A 14,690-nucleotide genomic window follows, 5' to 3' on the forward strand; every position below is an offset into this window, starting at 1 on the left:
ATAAACATAAGGTTCATCTACATTTTGCTCAACATAAGGTTCATCTACGTTTTGCTCAAATCCAAAAGTCGTGATCGTTTGATCAAATCTTTGATTCTATGAGCAAGATGCTTACTTAATTCCATATATAGATCTAAGCAGTTGTAAAACTTTATGCTCATTTCTTTTAGTTTTATATTCGATGGGTTGCATTATGTAGATGCTCACTTTAAGATAGTCGTTCAAGAATATTGTCTTGACATCCATTTTCTAGATCTCATAATCAAGAGTCACCGCAATGGATAACAATATGCGGATTAACTTGAACATGGCAACCGAAGAGAAGGTTTCTTTGTAACTGATACCTTTTTCCTGAGTATAACATTTTACTACAATTCTGACCTTATAAGTTTCCACTTTTTCATCCGTATTTCTTTTCTCTTGTAGATCCACTTACATCCTATAGGTATTATCTCTTCCGGTAATTCTATAAGTTCCCACATTGAGTTGGAATCTATTGAATCCAACACAACTTTCATAGTTATTTCTCAAAGCTTGGAATCAACATTCTGTATTGCTTCGTTATACGTGAGTGGGTCATTATCTTCTTGTTCAGTAGACTCAATATTAAAAGCATTTCTGCTAGATTGGAATAACTCAGGTCTACAAGAGACCCTCCCACTGTGATGAAGCACCCTATACTACTGATTGTTTACAAGTCTACTATTAGGAGTTGGTTTTGGAATCGTTTCTGTAGGGTTTTGTATATTTCCCAAAATATCCTCGAGTACCTCTTTACTCCGAGGTTTGAAGTCATTCATGTTACTTTCTTCAAGGAAAGTAGCATGAGTTGACACTATTATAGTTTGGTCGTTCGGGATATGAAACAAACTACCATTTGCTCCTTTTGGATATCCTACAAATATGCACAATTTTGTCCGTAAGTCAACTTCCTCGCATCTTTGTCCAATACATGAGCCAGACATCCCCAAATTCTTAAATGATTAAAATTCGACTTCCTGTCATGCCACAATTTATATGGTGTAACACTCCTAACCTGTATCCGTTTCCGGAATAAGGTTATGAGGTATTACTTGACTGAACAAAACTTCTATAAGGTCAAAGATACTCACTATCAAAACATAACCGAATATCTAATAACAAATTAACTACTGTCAAGTTATAACTAAAACATTTCACCACATTAGTTCAATTATAAGGCTTCTCTAAACAAAATGAGCAAGCCATCTTCGCATGGCTATAATGTATACAAAGTCGAAATATCATTCTACCTATAATCTATCCTATACATGCCTTAAACCATGATGATATACAATCTTCTCAACTCACATAATGACTCGATAGTGTGATGATATCTCCGGCCCTTCCAACTCAAGCTAAAGTATAAACCTATAAGAAATGGAAAAGAGAACACGGAGTAAGCTTCAATGCTTAGTAAGTTTTAAGCAATGCAAACAATTAATTTACTTATAGATCGATTATTTCAAATTTTCAAGAAATCATTCCTAGATAATTGCCATTTTGACCAAGTATCCATGAACATAATGCATATTTAGCAAATTCACCTCACTTGAATCTGAACTCAATTAAAACCAAATAGTGAAATCACAAATAAGATCATAAGAACTCGAAAAGCATCTCATTAACAAGTTTTAACCATGTTTGCAATAAAATCACAAATTCACTACAAGTTGTCTTCCTGAGCAACAGTCACTAAATTATTTATAACTGGAGATAAAAAACTCCAAATCAAGTGCCGTTAATTTTTCCTGAAATTAGACTCATATATCTTTCATCCATAAAATTTTCAGAATTTTTGGTTTGACTAATCAATACCATATTTTTATTGAAGTTTCCCCTGTTTCACTGTTTGACTATTCTGACCACTCTTTACAACGAATCAATTTTCTCATTATACATAATTCTAAATATGTTATTGTTTATTTCATTTGAAACTAGACTCATTAAAGAGTCTAAGGATATAAATTTTATCTTATAACCGTTTTTGTACCATTTATAATGATTTTCTGAATACAGAACAGGGGACCTCGAAGTCATTTTGACTCTATTCCACGCCACTTCAAATATCTCATTATTGGAAATTCTTTTGCTCACACGGTTTCTTTTATAAGAAACTAGACTCATTAAGATTTCATGACATAATTTATTCAGCTTCTAACTCAACTTCCACAATTTATGGTGATTTTCCGAAATCACATTACTGCTGCTGTCCCAAGCAGATTTATTACCCATTCTTGCATTCATATTATTTAACATGTATATCACCAAATCAATCTCATATAACCTTTCACCATAACCGAATACACACATACACATATGAGATTTTCACATATACTTCTCATTTCTCAATCATGATTCAATTCCGATCAATCTAACATATAAAAGTATATAATACATACCTGATCAACTTAATGTATTTTACATATTCAATGGTAGTTTACTACGAACATTCGAAATCATAATCTTACTCCAATCATCGACATTAAGTCTGCTAGGTTTAAAACCCAAATCCAATCACCACCACAAAGCATGCGGGATTTTAAGCCCGAATATAATACCAGCACAAAGCCTACGGGACTTTAGCCCGGATATAACACCAGCACGAATGCCTTCGGGGCTTAGCCCGGATATAACACCAGCACGAGTGCCTTCGGGGCTTGGCCCGGATATAACACCAGCACGAATGCTTTCGGGACTTAGCCCGGATATAACACCAGCACGAATGCCTTCGGGGCTTAGCCCGGAAATAACACCAGCACAAATGCCTTTGGGGCTTAGCCCGGATATAACACCAGCACGAATGCCTTCGGGACTTAGCCCGGATATAACACCAGCACGAATGCCTTCGGGACTTAACCCGGATATAATTCTCCATTATCATGCACATATATATATCATAACACATTAGCATTTTATTTGCATTACTTGAACACAAGCACAACGTGCTTATCAACCATTTTTCGGCTCAATAGCCACATACAAAGAACACGATTTCGTTTCGCTATCCAACATGATTTCTATAACCATTCGGCTACAAGTCATATACACAAATTATTTATCCCACTACGTAATTCAAGTAGAACCAATAGGTCACAATTTATTTATTATGCTTATATACCATGATTTTATCAAATCATAAGCTAAGTTTCATTACTCAAAGACTTACCTCGAGTATATTTGAACAGTTACGGATAGGCTACTCGATTGCTTTCTGCTTTCCCTTATCTGATTTTGATCCTCTTAGCTCTTGAGCTTAATTTAAACAAATAAATTTATTTAATTATTTATCAATTGAGCAATTCAATTTAATGCATGTATATCATACAATTAAAGTACAATTGACCTTATTAACTATTATTTTAACATCATGCATATGCTCGACTCATTACAACCGAACATATTACTAGCTAATCACCTTGAAATTTCGAGTTTCATAAACATCACTTAATTTCATATAATAATACATATCATCCAAGGTCGACACACAAGTCAAATGCATCACTCAAAATGCTAAGTCCAATTAAGTCTACTATTATAGCATTATCAAATTTGTATACTTGGTAAGTCACAATCGAATACATTCGGCAATATGTATCGGTTCAAATATTTCTTTTAACATTAAACTCGGCTTATAACCTTCCCCATTTTAAAAACAATCTCCACTGACTAGACATGTTTACAAGCCTAAGCCGAATATCATTTAGACATTTGAGAAATCATTTCTCAACTCAACTTAATTTTATATACCTCTCTCAAAACATTCTCACCAATTTTATTATATAATTTAAAACCTTTGTTCAAAATAATATTCACTATAATATTAGGGCCGAAATCTTCAATTAGCTAACATAGCCTCTTAAATTCAATATAATCACATATATATATATAACCTAAATCCCTCTCTTAACACATAATTCACTAACTTGGAATTCATTTTCTAATTAATTTTTAATTTTTTTTTACTCCAAAGCCGAATGCCACTCAAGCCTTAAGCTCATGATCTTTTCATTATTAAGCAAGTGTTATAACACAACTAACATCCATTTTCAATTTGAACATCAACATAAAAATATTAAACATGAAAATTCATAGCCGAAAGTTATTTAACTTAAGCTACCCTTATATTTTTACTTATCACTTCATACCATATTATCAAAATGACTAATTATACTTATATAATTACTATCAAAGCCGAAACCTATACATAACATTATTCAAGATTTATACCCTTAAATTCATTTACAAAGCCGAACCTCTTGATATGAAAATCTCTAACTATTTCATACAATCACCCAACGGTATTTGTTCTCATTTAACACTAAGAAAAAAAAACAAAAGGTTTATTCATGTAACTCAACAAGTCCAAATTCATCCCTTTCACATATAAATGCTAACAATCAAGTATTAACTAGCTCAAATTCCATTAAACCATAAGAACAACAATCCATTCACTTCAATTTCTCCCATGGCCGAATGCTCAAAACACCACACAACTAAAAATTTTGTCATGGGCTAAGTAAGGAACTTAATACCTAACTTAAAATATGCTAAAAATCCAAGAGATAACATGAATTACTTACCTTATTTAAGGCTTAAAATCACCGAATGGTTTGCCCCCTTTTCTTCTTTAAAATCGACTAAGAAGGAACAATGATGAACACCTTGTTTTCTTCACCCTTTTTCCCATTTTTATTTCTTATTATTCTATAATATAAAGCCATTTAATTAAAATAATGCTAATATAAAATTCATATATTATATGTTAACTAATAACATGGCCGGCCACTATCTAAAATGGTTAATTTGACATGCAAAACCATTCCTTTCAATACATGCATTAATAGACCATTATAAAATTAGCCTATCACATTTCAAAAGTGTCTCACATAAGTCCTATTAAATAAATTCACATACAAATGACCAAATCAAAGCATGAAATTTTTACACATGCATTTACTCACATCAAAAACATAGAATATGACATTTAATTATTTTTATAACTCGGTTTTGTGGTTCGAAACCACTTCCCGACTAGGGTCAAATTAGGGCTATTACATATGGAGTTTTTGATGCTGCCTTACTTGGCGCATCATTCAGAGTATAACAAGTTGTCTGTACCGTATATCCGTAAAAAGATATTGGCAGCTTCAAATAACTTAGCATCAAACCTACCATATTTAACAACGTTGCCACACCATTCTATTGTGGAGTGCCTGATGCGGTTAATTAGGATAGAATCTCATTCTCTATAAGGTAATCTAAGAACTCATCAAATAAATATTTCCCACATCGATCAAATCAAAGTGTCTTTATGGGTAAACCTTATTGTTTCTCCACTTTCGCAGGAAACTCCTTGAATTTATCAAAGGTTTCAATTTTGCGGTGCATAAGGTATACATACCTATATCTGGAATAATGATCAATAAAAGTTACATAATACTTGTAACATTTTCTTGCACTGACGCTCATGGGGCCACATATGTCAGTGTGCACAAGTTTTAGGGGTTTTATGGTCCTCGTTCCTTTTGCATTAAAAGATTGCTTGGTCGTCCTACCTTCCAAGCAAGATTCACATTATAGAAGATCAATTTCTTTAAGTGAACTTAAGATGTCATCTTTTACAAGTCTAATGATTCTTTCTTGGTTAATATGATCAAGTCTCAAATGTCAAAGGTACGCCTCATTAGAGTGAGAAGTTTTAAGTCTTTTATTCGTTATTTTAGTCTCAAGCAGTGTGTACATCTTTGGTTTGAGAAAATAAAGATTATGTAGCATTCATCCATTACAAATAAGATTGTGATTTTTAAATATTGCAATTTTATTATTAAAAGTCACAGCCAAGTTGTATTTATATAAACATGCAACTGATATTAAGTTTTTTTTGAAACTTGGTACATAGAAATGTCTTTTTAAATAATCTTCCTAAAATTATCAAAATAAAGATGTACATCTCCCACTACTTCAACTACCACAATTGTCTCGGTTCCAATCCACAACGATGGATTCTTATTTTTAAGATCTTTCGTCTCCTCGAACCCCTATAGAGAAACACAAACATGATTAATGGCTCCTAAAACAATAACCCGGTGGTCTATTGAATCATTAACTAAACAAGTTTCTATCATAAAGAGTTTCATACATTTGCCTTTGGTGGCTAAATATTCATTCCACTCTTTACAATTCGCATTGTAGTGCCTTTTCTTTCTGCAGAAAAAGCATTTAAACTTAGATAAGTCTTTTCACTTTCTGGTTCTCTTCCTTTCCACTTTTGGTGGCCTAGAAACCTTAGTTTTGTCTTTCTTAGTGTGCTTTCCTTTCCTTTTTGAGGAAGAAACAATAGTTATATTTGCTTTTGCTCTTTTGACCAACTGACCGCCATTCAACATCAACTCATAGGATTGTAATTCCTTCATGAGTTATGTAAGATTAGGTTTTAGTTGCCAAGGTTATATGCGTCTTGAAAGCCAACAAAGTCCTTGGGTAAGCTCTTGAAAATTATCTCAATTTGAGTGTTTTGGTCCAAATTGGCCTCATTTTTCGCGTCGTCAATAAAGTATCCCATAAGAGTTATCATATGATTTTTTACCGAAGTACCGAGCTTTTTCCATGCATTTATCAAGCTAGTTATGATAGACTGTTGAGCCAAGGTAGCTTGGCCTCCAAACATGTCCTTTAGCTTATCAAGAATCACTTTGGCATTTTTACAGCTCATCAATTGCTTATATAGGGTGTTGGTCACACTTGCCAGCATATAACAACAAGCTATCTCACCAGACTCCTCCTAATTTTTTTAGCCTCAACTTGAATAGTCGGTAGGCACTTATTATCAAGAACTGTTTTAAGTTTCTCATAGCTTAGGACAATTATCAGGTTCCTTTTCCTTTTCTTATAGTTATTTTTGTTCAGTTTGTTTTCAGTGGGTATGTTCAATATGGAAGTTGGTGTCATTCTTGAACTGAAAATAAAATATTCATATATTAATATCTTTGTATTAAGCAAATATTTGAAAACATTTTGCAACGATAATCCCCACACCCATTGAATCAAACCACCGTGAGATGATAATGATCAACTAGTAATAACATAAACCTAATTCCTTAGGCATTCACATGTACTAATAATCATGTAATGTTTAACCATCTTTCTAACTTAAGTAAATCTCTGTGGGGAGTTACTTAACTAGAAGATCTTGAGTGTATCTATCAACTTAACACTCATCGTATCATGAACCACAAATAAGTCATCGGGGGATAATCTCACCGAATAGCATGCTGCGACTAATTATCCTCTTTGAAGTTAGAACTTCTTGAAATATAATTTTTACAATTTACAATTTTATTTTTAATTTTTTTACTAAAATAACTTTTTATAACTTTTATTATATTTATTATGTTTATTAGAAAATAAAAAATTAAATTTGGAGCTCTTGATTCATCTATTAGTCAATTTTAAAATTCAACATAATGAAATACAAAATTATTTAAAAATTCAATTAATTTGTTTTAGGGTAAACTACCAAAATAGTTACTTTTGTTTACCTCAAGTTATATTTTAGTCATTTATGTTTGAAATATTACGTTTTAGTCACTTACTTTATTGCGAACATTTTAATCACTGAGCCATTAACAGTGTAATGATAAACATACATGGCACATTAAATCATCATTTCAAACAAAAATTTTAGGTTAATTTATACAATCGATCTCCATATTTTTGTTCTTTTATTTTTTTAACTTTTTTTCCTTATTTTTTATTCTCTTCTACTTCTCCCTCTATTTTCTTCCCTTTTTCATTTCTTTTAACGTAGTTTTTCTATGTTTTTCATTTGTTAAAACCAGTCCTTATTCTCTCTTTTTTAAACAATTTAATTTTTTTCGAGCGAGGTGAGCTTGTGGACTAGTTTTAACAAATAAAAAATATAGAAAAACTACGTTAAAATAAATGAAGAATGAACGAAAACAGAGAGAGAAACAAAAGAGAATGAAAAATAAATAATAATAATAATAAAGTTAAAAGAACATAAAAGAAAATAATTAAATTGCTTAAAATAAAAAAATATAAAGACCGATTGTATAATTTAATCTTTTTTTTAAATGATGATTTAACGTGCCACGTCAGCTTACTGTTACACCGTTAATGGCAATTAACGACTCAGTGACTAAAATGTTATAACATGATCGCTTAAATGACTAAAACGTAACATTTCAAACATAAATGATTAAAATGTAACTTGAAACAAATAAAAATGACTATTTTAATAGTTTTCTCCTTGTTTTATTAATGTGAATTAAGACAGAAATTTAATTAATTTAAGAGAGAGCAAAAAAAAAAGGAAATTTATCAATTTTTTAGGCTTGATAAAACTTCTAAATTATAACGCTTTTTTAAGATAAATATTTAAATTATTTTTTAATCGAATCAATACTTAAAATATAATTTTAAAATTTTAAGAAATATCCCGTGACATTTTAATAATAATAATAATAATAATAAATTTTAAATTGAATATTAAATAAAAATAAATTATTATTTAATCCTACTCTCTTTCACTCTTCCCGCTTCCCCATCTTCATCTTCTTCCTTTCATCTTCACCCTCCCCCTCCCTTCTCTCTCTTTAACCGTTCAACTCTTTACTGGAACCCGAAAGGTTTCACCCTCGACAATCTCGAACACTGCCGAAAACATGACAAACCATTCGTCTGCTCCAACAGTACCGTCCAGAAAAGCAACCAACACAAGGCGGTGTTTTACGACCACAACTGGTGGTAGAGACAAAAACGTGGTTTCCATGGCCACCACCTCATTAGCTCCGATTCAAATAATATTTTACTTGCACAGGTTCCTTAGACTTGTTGTCTTTAACCAGATGACCGCTTTTACTTGGAACTTTTTTGCAGTGAGGTATGATGAAACTCAAGCTTTAAACATGCCTTTTATGTTTAATGGTAAAAGATGTAGAAATTTCTTCCATGAATCATATTGGTAAGGGACTTTTTTTTTCTTCAAATAAATATGGAGACTTGAAGCTCCAGTCGTGTAAATAGGTCAGTTTGCAGGAGAGTTTGTGTACAACACTAAATTAATTGAGATAAAAGGAAGAAGTTGCAGGAGCGAGAGAGACAAAGGAAGAGCAGAAGGAAATTTTTCATTTTCATTGAATTAAAATTTTATCATTAACTGAAAATTTTGTAATAGAGATAATAATTACACCCATAATTATTAATCCAATGAAAATAATCCAATTAATTCTTCTCTTAAATGATGATGTAACACATTAATCTAAATGTTTAATTACAAATTTAATCGTTATTTTTAATTTTTTAACAATAACTTTAAAAAGAAATATTTTATTTTATTTTTACAAATTTGACAAAATCTTGGGAGCAAATTTTTATTTTTATTTTACAAATATGGAAATATAAACAAAAAAAAAATCCATCGTCTTCGTTGTTCAACTGTTTTTGGGGTTTTTTAATACCCTGTTTGAATCTTTTCATATTCTTTCACCTTCTCATATAGCCAAAGTCTCCACAGAAAAAAGTTGAAACCGTCTTTTCCTACCTTTATAAACTTCTCTTGAAAATTCAAATGTGAAGTTGCAAGTCCTTCAATTAAACTCAAATCAAACTTAAATCAATATTAAAAATGGCCCACCGCTGCCAATCTTCAATGATTTAATTTCTTTTTTAATTTTAAAGTTATTAACAATATTTCTTGGTGTAAATCATCATTCACGAGCATGCAATAGAAAACAGATCAACGCCATCTTACAATATAAGCACAGGTTGGATTTTCAGGACACACCCCTTTTTATTCACTTATACAACATCTTCATCCATTTAAGCTATTCCCATAATTTAAAAAATTCAATATATCCTACCGAACCTGTAGTACTTGGAATGAACCAAGACTAGACCACAATGCCACTACACCGGTTCCCAAGGATTTTTTTTTTTTTTTTGAACATTTAAAAAGATAAAAACTGGTAATAAAGGTAGAACTAACATGGGGCAGCAACAGCCAGCTTCAAGCAGACCGGCAACGAACGCAACCAACAAAAAAACGCAGCAACCGCCTCTATTTGGTTAAAACACCAGCCATATGCATCTTACAACAGATACGCACAACCACCACTTCACAGCATCAGTCACGTACAATTTTGCTACAACTCAAAATATTAGCAATAATAGGGTGCGATTAAATACACCGATGAAACCATTCTACACAAGGTTATTTCGGTTCAATTAAGCAGTTGCAAGGGTCAGATCAAGACATTACTCTCTTTATTTTAGAACCTGCATCATAGGTCCATACGCAGCATTTCACAGTTCAAATTTCTTTTCTACCATCACCGCAACTTAACCTCGGTCTCAATTTTAGAAAAGAGCAAATCAAGAGGGTAACCGCATAGAAATATCAGAAACCTAAAGGATGCAAGGCTTTCAAAAATCAAGACTCAACTACAGGTCTTACCAATTATAATTAAAAGTACTTAACAGATTGTCCCTGCAATCAGCATACTGCTATAACCAGCATCACAATCACGATCATTCATCTACAGATACAAACAGCATCAACAGCCACAACATCAACATCATGTCCATTTGCCCAAGTCACTCTTTCCCCCGAACATTGCTATAAAACCCAACAGATAGTTTAAGATGAATCAGCGTTCTTAGAAAACAAGGGAAACACAATAACTAAAAAGAAACACTGGAGTGGCTCCATGAAAAATTAATTTGGGAGACAAGCAACAAGGAGCCAACCATAAGATCTAAGGGGGGAACGGAAAGCAACCTAAAACAACCAGCTTACATCACAAAATCTTTGGTGGGTACTGAAACATCAAGCTAGAAACTACATTAGTTCAGACTCCAAGATACTGCTTAAGTGATAGAGAAAGAAGGTTCAGGACAGTTAATTAAAACACCAAAAAACCAGTCCTACCAATACTAGAGAACACAAGATATATAAATGTCCTCAACACTAACATAGCAACAAGATACGTGCTACTTAGAGTCTCCAGTAATCCATCCGCAAGATTATTCCTACAAAATTCAAATGCAAAAGTAAACAGTGAAGGATTAGAACAGCTTTGCAAAGGTGATTTTACAAAAGAAAAAAAAAAGATTAAACAGAAATGGGGAAGCGGAGAAGAATAAACTAGAAAGTGAAAAACTTACATCAACATCTGAGTTCCGAGGAGATGGACTACGAGAATCAGCAGGGTGGCCTCTTGGTGAAACACTTCGAGGACTTGGAGACCCTCCATCACGGCTGCGCCTGTAAGGACTTTCACCCCTTGGAGAAGAGGCCTTGCGTGGGGTAAGACTCCTACGAGGACTAGGGCTGCGGCGAGCAGCAGCAGCACTGAAATAAAAATAATAAGTATCACAACAACATAGCATAAAAGAAATTGGCATTCTAATCGCAAGAGCAAAGTATAAAATACAGACCTCGGTGATCGACTGCTACTCCGCCGATCATCATCATAGCACCCTCTTCTTCGACCTTTAGAATAGTCAGGACTTGCACTACGACTCCTGCTGCGACGCCGATAGTCTCTGTCTTTCCCACGATATCGATCACGTTCATACCGGTCATAGCTCCTACTACGACTTCTTCTCCTATAATCCCTATCTCTGGAATAATCATCCCGGTGCCTGAAGATATTGAATACAATGCACACCAGTTACTAGAAATGAGACAATAAAGAAATACAATTAATCCCTATATTTTGGCTATTCAAACAAGCTTAAAAGAATCACATATACAAACCAAGCAGGCTTCCCCTTTTAAAATCAACTCAGATAAAAGAACATTACTTTAAAAATGCCAAGGTGAAAAGGGGCAAAAAACTAGTGTCTCCAGACATTTAGTTCAGGAACAAGAAGATAAACATTCAGTTAATGAATTAACTCAGAGCTACCAACACCTAGCACCATCATGTTCATGCTACCAATAATCAAGACTGCTTTAGTTAGTAAGAAAGAGCAAACCATGTAAACCTTCACAGTTATCACTTCATCAATGTCGCCCATAATTTATTCAAAAAGGTGGGGAGGGACAGATAGAAAATGAAATTACAGTACAAAAATGTGAAAATCAAAAGTTGTCTATGCAAAAAAAAAAAAAAGCAGTTAAAACAACTTACCTTCTGCGTGGGCTGCGACTTCTTGACCTTGGAACTGGTTCAATAATCCTTCCTTTGTGACTGCAAAAGAAATCGTACATCTGAGACCTTAAGAGTTAAGGCTGAAATTACTAGAAATAGATGTGAGCGTTCAATCGAATCAAGTAAAAAAAATTAGACTTAGTCAAGTTCACTAGTCCTATTTTATCATCCTAACTCAATTTAAAATTTTTTTGAATCAGAGCCAAGTGAAATGAAATTCGAGTCGAGTCAAATCGAGTGAAATTATTTTAAATTAAAAAAATTGAACATGTCAAATAAAAATATTGTTACAGAATAACTATTTCCATGTTAGAGATCATAAATTTAAAACCACATATAAAAAAAATTCAAAGTAAAATCGTAAAAAAATAAAATACTATGATAAATTTAAATCATTAATTAGGTCACCAAAATTATTATTTTAGAAAATTTTAAAAATTTTAACTTTTCTTTATATCTTTTTTAGAATTTTAAAATTTATTTTGAAATTTTGAATATTATTTTGAATTTTTTTTGTAATTTTTGTCGTGTGAGAGACCAATTTGCTTATTTTCAAAGCTGACAGGGACCAAAAGGGTATTTACACTAATCTATTATTCGAATTATTCGGGTTATTCGAATTATGAAATTCAACTCGACTCGAACTCGAAACTCAAATCGAGTTATTCAAGTTGACTTGAATAATTCAAATAACTCAGATAGATTAATTAGAAATTTGAATTTTTTTTTTTTGATTTTTTCAAATCGAATCTCGTTTTGCTCACCCAAATATTAAAACCTTATGAGAAAGGAGATATATGGATAAGGGGCATTAAAAGAATAGATAAGCTAATCACTGGAAAAAGTAATTAGCTGATCACCACTACACAATACTTATGCGGTTGGACATTATCCGAATAGAAGCCAAACAATAAAGTAATTTCCTTAGCGATACGAAGTTAAAGCAGAACTAAAATAATTTTTTTTCACAGCAATATAGACAATAAAAATAAAACCAGAGATTGCTGCACAACAATTAAGCGAGCAACCCAAACTGGCTTTCCTACTTCCAAACAATCACTTGAACAGTAATAAGTTACTACTACAAATTAGTCAAGCAAGTGGACATATTTCATGTTCAAGCCAAACAAGATCGCTTTTTGCTTCATGATAGTTAAACAATAATAAAAAATTTTGTCACCCAGCATATATCTTCTCTAAATCAGGCTCAAAAAATCAGTTCAACTGTAAAAGCAATTGAATAATAAAAGACAGCTAGCACACAACTTACATCCTTTCTGCATTAGGCCCATATTTCGCAAATTGAACTGTTATCTCCCGACCATCAACGACTCTTCCTGCAATAAGAAGGAAAATTCCATATAATTGTAATGAGTTATCTACAAAATCAATACAATATCACAAACAAAACAAAAAAAAAAGAAGTTGCTGGCAGGGTTACCATCGAGCCTATCCACAGCTTTCTGTGCCTCATCCGCATACTTATATCGTACAAATGCAAAACCTCGAGAATCACCAGTCCTATAATCACAAATAAAAATCATTCTCTTATAAATTCACAACCACCACAAAAAGAATAAATACAAATCAAAAAAGAAAAAAACGAAGAACCTTCGATCTTTAGGGATAAAGATGTCAACGACTTTCCCGTACTTATCGAACAACGGAAACAAATCATCAGCGGTCGTACCTAAACAAAATTCAAACAAAATCAAATGTTTTTCAGTTAAAAAATTATAAGCCAAATCGCAGCAAAGAAGTTAAAACGACGAAGCCGCTAAAGAGAGAAGCTTACGGAATGTGATATTGAGGACGAGAAGAGAGTAGGTATCAGAGATGTCGGGAGGACCTGATCTTCCAAAGTGAGACATTTTTTTTTCTTCGCAGTTGATGAGAAGAAGAAGAAAAAATTGGGGGAAAGAACAGAGATCGAGAAATAGAAAAGGTTTTACGGGGTTAGGGTTTATATTTGTGGATGTGAAAGTAAAATCCAGAAAAACGGTTACGGTTAGGGTTTATATTAGTTACAATTTTTGTGTTAATTAAAAAAACAAATAAAAATAAAAGACTTCGAGAATGGTCGAAGTCGGGATATTTATATGTGATTTTGGAGTGGCGTTTAATTACAACTTTGCCACATTTTATTTATCTTTTTCTGGTGTATTCTAGAGTCTAATTCATTTATTCGGATTTCGATTGGATCTGAACTAGAGACTGCCTATCCAGAGTGTTTATTTTAAGTGTGGTTTATATAATTTTCTTTTTATCTAATATTATAATTTTATTATAGTATTTACTTTTATTATTATCGACTATTTTTATATTAATATTTTAGTTAAAAATATTTTTCTGGTTTTTTTATTTTTGAAATCGAGTAAATTGGTCTCTCTTAAAAAATTTGAAGCAATTTAATCCTATCAATTTCAAATTTGAGAAATTAAGAACAATTAATCACGGCGTTAAAGTTTTCAGTCGACTGTACACAATTTTCAT

The 14,690-nt window shown here is 32.4% G+C and overlaps 1 protein-coding gene across 10 annotated transcripts; it reads right to left on the reverse strand.

Annotated features, from left to right (window-relative positions):
* Window positions 1–9,767: 9,767 nt before the first annotated feature.
* Window positions 9,768–14,264, reverse strand: LOC121228250 (serine/arginine-rich splicing factor SC35). Of its 10 annotated transcripts, none has more exons than XR_005925792.1 (10): window positions 13,993–14,262; window positions 13,809–13,887; window positions 13,639–13,718; window positions 13,468–13,534; window positions 12,177–12,256; window positions 11,479–11,685; window positions 11,206–11,392; window positions 11,014–11,070; window positions 10,496–10,657; window positions 9,768–10,184 (listed from the first exon to the last, which is right to left on the reverse strand). XR_005925792.1 is itself a non-coding variant. In XM_041111599.1 (9 exons), exons 1-9 carry the CDS (start codon window positions 14,066–14,068, stop codon window positions 10,636–10,638), a joined length of 855 nt encoding a protein of 284 aa, XP_040967533.1. In that variant the 5' UTR covers window positions 14,069–14,262; the 3' UTR covers window positions 9,768–10,635. The 10 variants fall into 10 exon arrangements, 4 of the variants coding, with proteins under 4 accessions (XP_040967533.1, XP_040967532.1, XP_040967534.1 ...); XR_005925789.1 differs by having other exon boundaries at window positions 10,970–11,070; XR_005925790.1 differs by having other exon boundaries at window positions 10,301–10,657; window positions 10,970–11,070.
* Window positions 14,265–14,690: the final 426 nt, after the last annotated feature.

This window comes from Gossypium hirsutum, chromosome A04, assembly GCF_007990345.1.
Source record: "Gossypium hirsutum isolate 1008001.06 chromosome A04, Gossypium_hirsutum_v2.1, whole genome shotgun sequence".
Classification (NCBI taxonomy): domain Eukaryota; kingdom Viridiplantae; phylum Streptophyta; class Magnoliopsida; order Malvales; family Malvaceae; genus Gossypium; species Gossypium hirsutum.

What these genes read in the sequence shown, in the direction of transcription:
- LOC121228250 (XM_041111598.1), bottom strand. Translation starts at nt 14,068, where the DNA reads ATGTCTCACTTTGGAAGATCAGGTCCTCCCGACATCTCTGATACCTAC. An exon ending in TTTATCCCTAAAGATCGAAG is followed by an intron (nt 13,719 to 13,808) that starts GTTCTTCGTTTT and finishes TTGTGATTATAG; the next exon opens with GACTGGTGATTCTCGAGGTT. An exon ending in CTCGGAACTCAGATGTTGAT is followed by an intron (nt 11,071 to 11,205) that starts GTAAGTTTTTCA and finishes TGAATTTTGTAG; the next exon opens with GAATAATCTTGCGGATGGAT.